This window comes from Salvelinus sp. IW2-2015, linkage group LG6.1 (assembly GCF_002910315.2).
Source record: "Salvelinus sp. IW2-2015 linkage group LG6.1, ASM291031v2, whole genome shotgun sequence".
Taxonomy (NCBI): Eukaryota; Metazoa; Chordata; class Actinopteri; order Salmoniformes; family Salmonidae; genus Salvelinus; species Salvelinus sp. IW2-2015.
In genome coordinates this window covers 2,428,721-2,442,923 of record NC_036845.1, presented here as the reverse complement: position 1 = coordinate 2,442,923, position 14,203 = coordinate 2,428,721, and the positions used below count along the sequence as shown (strand labels likewise).

The following is a 14,203-nucleotide window of genomic DNA, read 5'->3' as shown; positions in this document are numbered from 1 at the left end:
AGGTCAAATGTCAGACAGGATGTGATGGTGGCTTGAAGTGTCCTCCACCAGTGGACCCCCACCGGCTTGTAGCATCATAAAGTCAACCAAGGGTCCATTTGCCCAATGCCATGCTGTGGTGCCACCACAAGAGCACTTTGAGGAGTGCATGAAGGAGGGAGAGGGTGGGATGCCCTGTGCCGCCACTTACAGACATATGTGACTTTCTGTCAGGCATCTGGTGGCCTTGTCAGCAGCTGGAGATCTGACCAGTTTTTGCGTGGAGTGAATTTTGATATTTAAAGTTAATTTACCTTATCCTGGTTTATCTTAGTGTGCAATATTTTCTGACCTAATGGTCTGCTGAAAAACAATTGAAGCTGAAGCTGGTTTAAGTTTTTTGATAACATGCATCTCCTCCATTCCATCTGTCCTCTAGCTCTGACGTGTCCAGCTGACAGTCACTATGAGTTGTGTGCCGACACCTGTTCTTCTACCTGTGACTCTCTGAGTGAGTCTCCAAAATGCCCACTATGCCAGGAGGGCTGCCAGTGTGACAACGGATTTGTGTTTGATGGTGGCAAGTGTGTCCTACTGGAGAACTGTGGCTGTGTGGTTGATGGACACTATTACAAGGTGATTACGGTTTATTGTGTATTGACAAATACATTGCCATATCATATATAAACAAATCTATGTTTATCCTAAATGGATTATTACAAATATAGGCCTATATCTGTTCTACGCTAAATGCAAATATAAAGTGGAAATAATATAATCAATCACTATCCTTGGTAAATATCTATTGTTTACAATCATCCAATGGTTACCACCATAGTATAAACACTCAATGATATCATTGACATGTTTTGCTGGTTTCAGTCTGGCCAGTCTGTGGTCCTGGGCAACTGTTCTGAGACCTGCAGCTGTGCCGCAGGAGTGTTCACCTGCAAGAACTCCCAGTGCAAAGAAGGCCAGAAATGTGGGATAAAGAATGGAGTCATGGACTGCTACAGCACAGGTAAAAAAAATACATAAATAATAATTAAACCAAACAGATATGGCTTTGTGTTAGTACATTTGGATGTAGAATTATGGACTTTGTTGATGTTCTATTTTGCTATTACTATGAGCAAGATATGTTAACATCTCTAATGCACATTTTGTCAGACCCCTGTGAGGACACTGAGTGCCGAGAGAAAGAAAACTGTGTGGTGATGAACAATAAGGCGGTATGTGTGGCCCAGTCCAAGGCCACCTGCAGGGCTGTGGGTGACCCCCACTACCTCACCTTTGATGGGGAGCGGTTTGACTTCCAGGGCACCTGCTCTTACGTCATGGCCACGGTTGTTAAATCTGAACCTGGTCTCACCCCGTTCACTGTCCTGACCAAGAACAACCACAGAGGGAACAAGAGGGTGTCTTTCGTGAGGAAAGTCTCAGTCACGGTCTATGGGCTGACTGTTGTGATCAGCACGCATAAAGGGAAGGTTGAGGTAAGTAACAAGAGACCAGAGGGAAATGATCAGAGTTGGGGTCGGKTCCATGGTAAATTTGGTCAAYCCAGGAGGTGAACTGAGTGGTTTTTCCATATGCTTATTGATCTTTTCTTAGGTGAATGGTGAGAATGTCTACCTGCCTGTGACCCTAGCCRGGGGAAACCTAACGGTGGTGTATAGTGGCAGCTATGCTGTTCTGAAGACAAACTTTGGCCTGAAGGTTATGTACGACTGGAACATGGAGTTCTACATCACTGTCCCCAGCAGCTACTTCCGCACCCTGGGTGGGCTCTGTGGGAACTACAACGGGGATCACAACGACGAGTTCACTAACCCCAAAGGTAACAAGGAACCCACAGTGGTGAAGTTTGCCCAGAGCTGGAGAACTGAAGATGGCGACTTGTTCTGTCATGATGACTGCCAAGGAGAATGTCCTAGCTGCACTCCGACTCTCCAACAGAAATACAAGGGAGAGAAGTTATGTGGTCTCTTGGCCAAAAAAGATGGCCCATTTGCAAGCTGCCACAAGGTCCTGGACCCAGGCGTGTTCATGGACAACTGTGTGTATGACGTCTGCATCAATAAAGGCATCTACCAGTTCCTCTGTGAGAACATCAAAAGCTACAATGATGCCTGCTTGGCTGAGGGGGTCAAAATWAGCCCTGAGTGGAGGACAATCACTGGATGCCGTGAGTTTCTTTCTTTCCAGACATTTCATAAAGATTTTTAGATTGCACTTTTCACTATTATTTACATATATTTTCTAATTTCACATTTGCAGCACTGGAATGTCCGTCAAACAGCTAYTACGAGGCGTGTGGCACAGCTTGCCCTGCCTCTTGTTCAGATCTATATGCCGAAGCAAAGTGCAAGGAATCCTGTGTGGAGACCTGTCAATGCAACAAGGGCTTTGTCCTCAGTGGTGACAAATGCATCTCCAAGGAGAGCTGTGGCTGCTCTTATGAAGGACGATACTACCCGTCTGGAATGAAGTTCTGGGAAGATGACAAATGCACAAAGCAGTGTGAATGCAATCCAGGAACAGCCAAGGTTGAATGCAAGGCAACAGCATGCAAGAAATCAGAGGTGTGTGGCCTGCAGAGTGGTAAGAGAGATTGCTACCCAACATCGTATGCCACCTGCCAAGGTTCAGGCGACCCCCACTACCGCACGTTTGATGGCAAGAGGTTTGACTTCCAGGGAACGTGTACTTACGTTCTCTCCAAATTGGTCAGCAAAGACGACAGATCTCTGACACATTTTGAGGTGCTTGTAAAGAATCAGAATAGGGGGAGGAACACGGCAGTGTCTTACACAAAGACAGTCACCATCACTGTCTTCAAAAACATCATCAYCATGAGTAGGGACAACCCTGGCAAAGTATTGGTAAGCTACCTTAAAATGTTATCCATTCCAAATGAATGACATAATTGCCTTCTGGGTTTATTTTGTCAATGAGCTTTTATGAGTATACTACTTAATGTAAGAAGAAATATCAGGACATTATCATCCTTCATGTTTCATTCAAGTTTCTTTCCCTCTTCCCAGGTCAACAACCAGTATGTGAACTTGCCATTTGATGTAGAAGATGGTCAACTGTCCATCTTCCGCAGTGGGTATTTCGGGGTGGTGAAGACCAAATTTGGCCTGACACTGAAGTTCAACTGGAACAGCCACGTCTCCCTAACCCTCCCCAGCTCCTACTCAGACCTCATCGGAGGGCTCTGCGGAAACTGGAATGGCCAACGGAACGACAATCTCCTCAAACCRGACAAGAGCCCTGCTAACACCCCGACAGTATTCGGGGACAGCTGGAAAGTGGGGAACGACCCTGGCTGCTCCAGCGACTGCGACGGCAAGAAGTGCCCCACCTGTGACCACAGCCTGATGCTTGATTACCAAACAGGGAAATATTGCGGCAGGATCACAGACAAAAACGGTCCGTTCAAGCACTGCCACGCCAAGGTGGACCCCAGAGAGTACTATGAGGACTGTGTGTTTGATATGTGTCTGTACCGTGGCCATGCCTCTGCCCTCTGTAACGCCCTCAGCACCTACACCAYTGCMTGCCAGGATGCCCCTGCCAAGGTGGAACAGTGGAGGTCGGACAGCTTCTGTCGTAAGTAGTGCACAGACACACCTCATCAGATGTATATTTCAAAACAACTACTGTAACAATTTTGATCATTACTATAAGTCAGAAGTGATTTGTCTAGCGAACAGCTTCTGGTTCCAACATTAAATTCTATCATGTTTGACCTAATGTGTTGTAGCATCTTCCTGTAAGGCCAACAGCCACTATGAGGTGTGTGCCTCAGGCTGCCCCCAGACCTGCAGCGGCCTCGATGAGCCTGAGAGCTGTGAGAACTCCCTGTGCACTGAGGGATGTGTCTGTGACGAAGGGTTCATACTGAGCGACAGCGAGTGTGTGCTGCTGGCTGAATGTGGCTGCGTTCACCAAGGCCAGTACTACCAGATGGGCCAGGTGTTCTTCCCCAACGGCCAGTGCAAAGAGCGCTGTGTGTGTAACAAGAATGGAGATGTGGAGTGTAATGTAAAATTTGCCTGCGGTCCCAATGAGAAGTGCCAGGTCCAAGACGGGGTGCAGGCCTGTGTACCCATTAGCACGGGCACCTGCCATGTGAGCGGGGCCAGGAGATTCCACTCGTTCGATGGCAGCTGCTTCAGCCTACACGGGGACTGTGTGTACAAAATGTCGGAGGTTGTGGAGAAAGACGGATCGATGGCTCCATTTGTTGTGTCAGTGCAGCAGTTGACCAAGATGGATGATGCAATGGTCACCAGGAGGGTTGACATACAGGCCTACAAATACAAGATATCTATGTCTCCCAGAGTTATATGGGAAATAATGGTAGTTTTCTGTCTTGATCTATTCATTTCAGTATTAAAAAGCAACACTTGATTAGAAAAACTGATGTTTTCAATCTTTTCTCCTTTCACAGGTGGATGACGTTACAGCAAATCTCCCACTGTCACTCGGAGATGGAAAGGTCAGGGCCTACCAGAACGGCATTAACATTGTCGTGKTAACAGACTTTGGCTTGATGGTGACCTACGACACAGTTGCTGGCGCCATCATACATCTTCCATCCACTTACAAAGGTGTTACCGGTGGTCTCTGTGGCAACTATAATGACAAGAAGGAGGATGACTTCCTGCTGCCCAGTGGGCTGCAGGARCCGTCTGTGRWGAAGTTTGCAGCARGGTGGTTGGTGGTTCAGGAAGGGGTCAAATGTCAGACAGGATGTGAYGGTGGCTTGAAGTGTCCTCCCACCAGTGGACCCCCACCGGCTTGTAGCATCATAAAGTCAACCAAGGGTCCATTTGCCCAATGCCATGCTGTGGTGCCACCACAAGAGCACTTTGAGGAGTGCATGAAGGAGGGAGAGGGTGGGGATGCCCTGTGCCGCCACTTACAGACATATGTGACTTTCTGTCAGGMATCYGGTGGMCTTGTCAGCAGCTGGAGAWCYGACCAGTTTTGTCGTGAGTGAATTTTGATATTTAAAGTTAATTTACCTTATCCTGGTTTATCTTAGTGTGCAATATTTYTCTGACCYAATGSTCTGCTGAAAARCWATTGAAGCTGAAGCTGRTTTAAGTTTTTTGATAACATGCATCTCCTCCCATTTCCATCTGTCCTCTAGCTCTGACGTGTCCAGCTRACAGTCACTATGAGTTGTGTGCCGACACCTGTTCTTCTACCTGTGACTCTCTGAGTGAGTCTCCAAAATGCCCACTATGCCAGGAGGGCTGCCAGTGTGACAACGGATTTGTGTTTGATGGTGGCAAGTGTGTCCTACTGGAGAACTGTGGCTGTGTGGTTGATGGACACTATTACAAGGTGATTACTGGTTTATTGTGTATTGACAAATACATTGCCATATCATATGGAAACAAAGCTAAGGTATCCTAAAGTGATTATTACATTTATAGGCCTATATCTTTTCTACACTAAATGCAGATAATATTATCAGTCCCTATCCTTGGTAAATATTTATTGTTTACAATCATCCTATGGTTTCCACCATAGTGTAAACTCCATGATATAATTTACATGTGTTAGGTTCTAATTCCCAGAGTAAAAAAACTCTACGGACACTATGAATGCTTAACCAAGTTTATTTTGCCCAGAGGATCATATCAAGCTGCATTAGACAAAAGTTGTTTCAACTACCACAAGTCTATAAACTCCAATATAGGCACTCCTCCTTCTCTCCAATCCTTACATCGATTATTGTTCGACAAGAAGAGGAAGTAATGGGGTAATAAACCATAATTTCTCCCTGAAGGGGATCTGACCTGACCTCAACCCCTCATTTGCCTAATCCACAGATGTCCATCCGTATCCCCTATAGCAATCCTGTGACTTCCTCCCGTACACCCGACACATTCCAAAGCCCTCTCGCTCCTACAGATAACCATTACCTTCTGATGTAAAAACAAGTCTCTAGGATAGCAATGTTCCAAGATTAACCCAGAATTCAACAGATGTCTTGCTGGTTTTCAGTCTGGCCAGTCTGTGGTCCTGGGCAACTGTTCTGAGACCTGCAGCTGTGCCGCAGGAGTGTTCACCTGCAAGAACTCCCAGTGCAAAGAGGGCCAGAAATGTGGGATGAAGAATGGAGTCATGGACTGCTACAGCACAGGTAAAAAATACATGAATAATAATTAAACCAAACAGATATGGCTTTATGTTAGTACATTTGGATGTAGAATGATGGACTTTGTTGATGTTCTATTTTGCTATTACTATGAGCAAGATATGTTAACATTTCTAATGCACATGTTGTCAGACCCCTGTGAGGACACTGAGTGCCGTGAGAAAGAAAACTGTGTGGTGATGAACAATAAGGCGGTATGTGTGGCCCAGTCCAAGGCCTACTGCTGGTTGTTCGGTGACCCTCACTACAGCACGTTCGATGGCCAGCCCTTCTCCTTCATGGGTACCTGCTCCTACATTCTGGTGAATACGACGGGCAAAGATCCCTCCCTGCCTCAGTTCAGCATCCAGACTAAGAACGAGCTGCGAGTCAACTCCAAAGGCTCCTTCCTCAAATCAGCCAACATAGACCTGAGTGGTCACAGGATCACCATTCTCACTGGCCAAAGAGGGACAGTGGAGGTGGGTGGCTTCCAGTTATATTTGATACAGATTTTTCATGATGAAGTTGAATGTAAGAATCTTCTATGCTCTTCATCCACTGTAAGTCCTCTTTAAATCCTCTTCTCTCTCTCTTGTCTCAGATTGATGGCATTAGGTCTGACCTCCCTGTGAGTTTGGAGTCTGGCAACATCCAAATCACAGAGTCTGGTTTCCAAGGGACCATCCAGACAGATGTTGGCCTGAAGATCACTTTTGACTGGACCGCCTTCTTCATGGTGACCATCAGCAGCAGTTACTACGACAACCTCGGTGGCATTTGTGGCAACTACAATGGTAACAAAACAGATGACTTCACCACTCCCACAGGTGTGCTTTCGGCAAATACCACGGCGTGGGTGGCATCCTGGAGCATTGCTGACGGTGATCCATTCTGCTGGCATGTCTGTAACGGCAACTGCCCCACGTGCTCAGATGCAGACCGGGCACTTTACACTGGACCACAGTACTGTGGTCTGATGACAGACGGAGGGGGCCCATTTCACCAGTGTCATAAGAAAGTGCCGGTGAAGAAGTTTGCCTCAGACTGCCTCTATGATGTGTGTCTGAATGAGGGTCGTCAGGAGGTGTTGTGTGAGGCCTTGGCTAACTACGTGGCCGAATGTCAGCAGGCTGGGGTTGTAGTCTCACCGCTGTGGAGAAAGGCCTCCAACTGCCGTAAGTACTCAGCTAAAACAAAACATCACATTTATGAACTCAGACATTCCTAAATGTGTATAATGTGTATAATGAATTTGCAGAATGTTTTAGGACTACATTTGTGATGTTTGTTTTTTCTCAACTCGAACAGCCCTGGCTTGCCCATACCACAGCCACTATGAGCTATGTGGCACTGCCTGCCCTGCTACCTGTTGCCATTCCCAATGTCCCCGAGATCTGTTCCAAAGTCTGTGTGGAGGGCTGCCAGTGCGATAAGGGTTACGTGCTCAGTGGTGAACACTGTGTCGTCAAGGAGTCAGGGTGTGGCTGTACACACAATGACCACTACTACCTGCCTGAAGAAACCTTCTGGGAGGGCAATACATGTCAGAGTAAGTGTTTGTGCAACGGAGCCACACAGAAGTTGGTGTGTATGCCTAGGAAGTGCAAGGCTAGTGAGCACTGTGCAGTGGTCAACGGGGTTCAGGACTGCTACCCCCTCAGCTTCAAGACCTGCTCAGCACAGGGGGACCCCCACTTCCGCACCTGTATATGGAAGCGCTTCGACTTCCAGGGAAACTGTATCTACAAGCTGGCGGGGGTCTGCTCCAAAGATCCCGATCTGGAGAGCTTTGAGGTGACTCTGGAGAACAACAACAGGGGCAGCACCAAAGTCTCTTACGCCAAGGTGGTGACTGTCATTGTGTTGGGAAGTAGTTACACCATCACAGGTGATTATCACGGCAAAGTTCTGGTGAGTATTAAAGGTCCTATCTATGATTAATATACTGTTTTGAAGGAAAAAAAACACTCTTACGGAATAGTATCCATTCCACTCTCTATTTTTACTGGACTGTATTTTAGGTGAACGATGTCCTGACGTCTCTGCCATACTACTCCAACAACACTGAGGTTCAGATCTACAGAAACAGACGTTTTGCTGTGCTGGAGACTTATTTCGGTCTCAAGGTCTCCTTCGACTGGTCCAGCGAGTGAGGGTGAAGGTCCCGAGCACCTACCACAACGCCATCTGTGGTCTCTGTGGTAACCTCAATGACAACCCTGATGACGACCTGCTTCTGCCCAATGGGAAAAAGCCCATGAGTCCCAAGGAGTTTGGAAACAGTTACTGGTAGCTGACGTCCGGGCTGCTCCCACGAGTGCAAAGATTGTGCCGTTGTAGACATCCCCCTTATAAAGCCCAAATATGTCAGCGCCTGTGATGTCATTGTGGATAAGAGTGGTCCCCTCAGAGACTGCAATGGTAGAGTGGACTCTGATGAGTACAAAGAAGACTGCATCTATGACATGATCCTCAACAACGGCCTACTGACGGCAGCCTGTGACATCATCACCAACTATGTGGAAGAGTGTCAGGAGAAAGGAGGGAAAATTGAGGCCTGGAGGAGTAAAGACTTCTGCCGTAAGTCCTCTGGTTTTGTAATACTACTCTTCAGGTTTATGATGAGTCGCAATTCATAAATTCTTTAAACAGGAATCGGACAGTAAAATAAGACTGCAAATTCGAAACCCTACATTTTAAATGAAATCCTGAAACTGTAAAATTGTAAATGATTCCACAGACCTTTCTTTCTCCCTGTGTGTTTTCAGACCTCCACTGTCCAGAGAACAGTGTCTACAGCCTCTCGGCCTCCGGGTGCCCGGCCACATGCTACTCCATGACCTCCGCCCCAGGATGCACCACTCCTCCAGGGGAGGGCTGTCAATGCAAACCTGGTTTCCTGATGAGTGATGACAAGTGTGTCCACGTGAAGAACTGTGGCTGTCACCACAAGGGTCGCTACTTTGTGAACGGCGAGGTCTTCTATAAGGAGGAGAACTGCCACCACCGCTGCAGCTGTAACTCCGGCGAGATGGCCTGTGAGGTGGCGCCCTGCGGTCCAAAGACCACGTGTGCGGTGGTGAAGGGGGTCAGGGGCTGTTACATTATCAGTAGCAAAGATTCAAACAACAAGTCATGGATTGAAAAACTCCTTAACAAATATGGAAAACCTGTACATATCAAGTTTGGAGGCTAGAACATTTTAATTTTCAAATAAGATCTCATGGATCTAAAATATCCTTTAAAAACTTCCCTTTCATGTCCAGGTTGTAGGCTAAAGCATTTCAACATAAAATAGTAAAATTACCTTCAAATTACCTTCTGTATGTGATAACATATTCCCAACCATATAATGTTGTGAGGGATTATGAGTACTCATGCATGGAATTGTTATTGAACTCTGTATTCTTTATAATCCAAATATAATCCCATAATTGTGATCAGACTATCTCTGTATGCGTGTATCTCTGTCTATCCTTTACAACTTTCAAAAGTCTAATAATAAACATATAGCAGCAAAATGAGTCTGTGTCATCTGTTTATCCAGCATTTAGTAGTAATGGTGGAATTACTACAGTTTTGGTTTAATCAGATAACTCAAAACCTCTCAAGTAATTCATTCAAACAAAACTGTTGAGTATATTAATCTTGTCTATGCCATGCCATATTATATACTGCCTCTGCCCACTGGGCACAGATGTCAGTTCAACGTCTAGTTTTGAATTATTACTTGTGAGGTATTGAGTTGTCAACTGATGTGAATTCAACGTGAAATCAGCAACACGTGTCACCATGTTATTGGATTTTCGGTTAAAAGTTTGGTGAAAAAAAGACAATGACCTTACATTGATTACTTTTTTGCAAATCCAATCAGTTTTTCACATTGATTCAATGTCATAATATAGATTTTTGGGGGTTGAAATTACTTGGAAACGACGTTGATTCAACCAGTTTTTGCCCAGTGGGTGTTATTGCAAAATAACACAAATCAGTTTGGTGGTTTGGCTATGGTATTGTTGTGGCTATTGGAATTTCTTTCTCTCCAAACAGCAGAAGTTTGACAGTAATTTCAGCTAAATAGATGTTTTATGTTGACATCAGTACTCCTCCACAAACGGACACTGCTGGTCAGATAGTACAAACTGCTCTGCTGTGTGTTATGTTCTTGGATCAAAGATTGTATTGATTATATATTTTCTGGAATACAACTCTCTTTCCTACAGGGCTAAAGCTGCTATGCACTGTCGTGGAAAATTTCAAGATTATGTTATAATGCTTGTAAGATTATGTTATAATGCTTGTATTACATTATAATGGTTGTTTTATTCGACAGAATAGAGTATTCTGTTAACTATTGTGTGTGTGTGTGTTCCACTGAGGATGGGCCTCTATGAGATAGCACTGACAGAGGATATTTACGATGTCTTTGGGTGATAAAACCTAAAGAGCATTCCAGATTGGATGAAGTAATGGTTCTGTGCTATGAAGTACCAGGAACGAGATTAGAACCTCGTTTTATGGACCAAACTGAGCGATAATTTATAGTGAATGTTATCTGGCTAAGGGATACTCCTTTCTCAATTATAAAGTCCCTTTGTGAAGAGTTCCTAAGATCTGTGGTTCGTCATGTAGGTTGAGAGGGGTGTATCTTGGCGATAAAAGATCTTTGTAATTTTCTGTAGTCACTTCCAATGGTTCATTAGAAATGGTGCATCATTGAAAGTCAAATTGCTTTTGCAAAGCTCTTATTATTAAAGATGTAGTTTAAGTATAACTCTGACTGGTGTGTGAAGTTTGTAACTCTCCTCATTTGGTAAAGCAGAAATAAGCCACCACAGCACTGTCAATACATTCTACAGTTAACGCTACTCTCCCTGCCATGTACGTTTTATCTTTGTTTCAGTTAATTATATATGGTTTTTCTCATCACAAGGACAATGGTGTTTTCAATCGCTGTTTTCAGGCACACTGGCCCAGACCTGGTCTGTTTGGTACCGTGACAGGGACAGGACTACCGTTATCTGTGCATCAAAAGGCTCATCAGTGGTATTGGACTGTATATACAGCTACCCAGCTACCCAGCTAGTTAGAAGAAAGATATGGTTCACTCCGAGAGGCGATACAAAACTAGACGGCTCACAGCAAGGAGATGGAGTGTATAACACATCTGGACTGATTAAGACAAGATACAGAGTTTTATGACCAAGACAATAACTGCACACTGAAACTCTGAAGATGACAGTGGCAGATTTTTCTCCAGATTTGAGTCAAATACAAGTAATCACGCTCCTCAGGGATTTACAGGATCATTGGGTGTGGACCTGAAAATATCAGGTAAATCTAGATTTTATGTACATGTCATCATACCAAACAATTAAGGTATTACCTATTGTAGGGTGGCCAGTTATTAACCCTTCAACTTGTCCTATATTTGTTATACATGTTTCTTCTTCATGTCAGTCTTATCCCTAAAGTTAAATGAAAATGGACCTGTTAAAGAGAGAGACAACTTCTCCCTGGCCTGTACCTCCACCTGTAAACCTCCTCAAATGGAGTTCCTCTGGTTTAAAACAGGGATGAAAACTGCTGAGGGCCCAAAAAGGTGACACTTTTTGAAACACGCAAAACATCCCTGCTAGGGGGAAATGCAGGTTTTAACTAATTAAACAACAAAGAATATGATCTGCATGACCAGTCTCTGTGTGTAAAATAAAAAGTGGTTAATGTGAACCTAACACAGCTAAAAAATGTAAAGAAAGCAATCCAATGTTATTTGTTGCCTAGACTTTACTGCAAATGACACTCAAGTCTTGAGAAAAAAACAATACACTAATATTGCAGTTAGCCATGACAGCCTTTATAATAGAATGCTTGTGACCACACACATAAATATTGCACTTGGAAAAAAAACATTTTAAAACTTCTTATGGCTGCAATCCCGTTAACGGGATGATATGACAACAGCCAGTCAAAGTGCAGGGCGCCAAATTCAAACAACAGAAATATCATAATTAAAATTCCTCAAACATACATGTATCTTATACCATTTTAAAGGTAATCTTGTTGTTAATCCCACCAAAGTGTCCGATTTCAAATAAGCTTTACAGCGAAAGCACCACAAACGATTATGTTAGGTCACCACAAAATCACAGCTATTTTTCCAGCCAAAGACAGGAGTCACAAAAAGCAGAAATAGAGATAAAATGAATCACTAACCTTTGATGATCTTCATCAAATGACACTCATAGGACTTCATGTTACACAATACATATATGTTTTGTTCGATTAAATTCATATTTACATCCAAAAACCTCAGTTTAAATTGGCGCCATGTTCAGAAATGCCTCCAAAATATCCTGAGAAATTGCAGAGAGCCACGTCAAATAACATAAATACTCATCATAAACTTTGATTAAAGATACATGTTTTACATAGAATTAAAGATACACTTGTTCTTAATGCAACCGCTGTGTCAAATTTCAATTTTGTTTATGGCAAAAGCATAATATTCAATAATCTGAGAACAGCATTCAGCCACAAAAGTAAGCCATACAGTTACCCGCCAAATTGTGCAGTCAACAAAACTCATAAAAAGCATTATAAATCTTCACTTACGTTTGCTGATCTTCGTCGGAATGCACTCCCAGGACTCCCACTTCCACAAGAAATGTTCGTTTTGTTTGGTAATGTCCATCATTTATGTCCAAGTAGCTACTTTTGTCAGCGCGTTTAGTACACATATCCAAACGCTTGTGCAGGTACAGGCGAACGTCGAACGAAAACTTCCAAAAGTTATATTACAGGTCGAATAAACTTGTCAAACTAAGTATAGAATCAATCTTTAGGATGTTGTTATCATAAATATTCAATAACGTTCCAACCGGAGAATTCCTTTGTGTCTATAGAAGTAATGGAACGCAAGTCGATATCATGTGGAATGCGTGTGACCAGGACCTGGCTCTCTGCCAGACCACTGACTCAAACAGCTCCCATCCGGCTCAACATCACAGTAGAAGCTTCATTCAACGTTCTACAGACTGTTGACATCTAGTGGAAGCCATAGGAAGTGCAAACAGATCCATATCCTACAGTGTTTTCAATTGGCGATGAGTTGAAAATCGACCAACCTCAGATTTCTCACTTCCTGGTTGGATTTCTTCTCAGGTCTTTGCCTGCCATATGAGTTCTGTTATACTCACAGACATAATTCAAACAGTTTTATAAACTTCAGAGTGTTTTCTATCCAATACTAATAATAATATGCATATATTAGCAACTATGACTGAGGAGCAGGCCGTTTACTCTGGGCACCTTTCATCCAAGTTACTCAATACTGCCCCTGCAGCCATAAGAAGTTAAAGTAGAAATAGAATGAAACAAACAGGCATTCTATTTTTGCTCTATTATAGTGGCCACTATAGACATCGATCTAGTGCACAAGGCTACATGTGTGCAAAAATAACCCCTCACACACACACACACACACACACACACACACACACACACACACACACACACCACACACACACACACACACACACACACACACACACACACACACCACACCACCACACACACACACACAACACACACACACCACACACAACACCACACACACACACACCACACACACACACACACAACACACACACACACACACGTGTTACTGTCAAGTTAAACACAACAAAAACAATATCTTTGGGCTACACTGCACATTATTACATTGTACACGTTCTGCCTGTGGACATCTGTTCTACAATGTGCCAGTAAAGTGAGAAAGAGGGAAAGTATGTGGTGTTCCTTTCACCTTTATAGTGGCATCCAGTTTAAGCCAGGCCCAGCTCCAGCTCCACTTGATCCCTGAATCCACTTGTTTAACAAGCAATGCCTCATTTTCACCTAATTCTCTCATTCTAAAAATGTACCACATACTGTAGAGGGAAAACATTAGTTAACAGATAGTAGTTAGTTCATTAGCTAGTTAACATTTCACACAGATTGCCAGGGTCTCGTAAGCAAACTCATGTTATAATTTACGGAACGACAAGGAGTCGTTTA

General features: G+C 43.9%; 2 protein-coding genes across 2 annotated transcripts; both read left to right on the top strand.

Moving 5' to 3' along the window:
• Nucleotides 1-50: 50 nt before the first annotated feature.
• Nucleotides 51-7,899, top strand: LOC111964883 (IgGFc-binding protein-like). Its single transcript, XM_023988738.2, has 14 exons — nucleotides 51-259; nucleotides 419-615; nucleotides 862-1,000; nucleotides 1,150-1,475; nucleotides 1,594-2,167; nucleotides 2,260-2,864; nucleotides 3,027-3,597; nucleotides 3,752-4,350; nucleotides 4,442-4,985; nucleotides 5,147-5,343; nucleotides 6,010-6,148; nucleotides 6,296-6,624; nucleotides 6,747-7,320; nucleotides 7,454-7,899. Exons 3-14 carry the CDS (start codon nucleotides 982-984, stop codon nucleotides 7,576-7,578), a joined length of 4,602 nt encoding a protein of 1,533 aa, XP_023844506.1. The 5' UTR covers nucleotides 51-259; nucleotides 419-615; nucleotides 862-981; the 3' UTR covers nucleotides 7,579-7,899.
• A 401-nt stretch (nucleotides 7,900-8,300) lies between these two features.
• On the top strand, nucleotides 8,301-9,669 carry LOC139027874 (alpha-tectorin-like). The gene is made up of 2 exons (XM_070443911.1): nucleotides 8,301-8,725; nucleotides 8,914-9,669. Exons 1-2 carry the CDS (start codon nucleotides 8,611-8,613, stop codon nucleotides 9,339-9,341), a joined length of 543 nt encoding a protein of 180 aa, XP_070300012.1. The 5' UTR covers nucleotides 8,301-8,610; the 3' UTR covers nucleotides 9,342-9,669.
• Nucleotides 9,670-14,203: the final 4,534 nt, after the last annotated feature.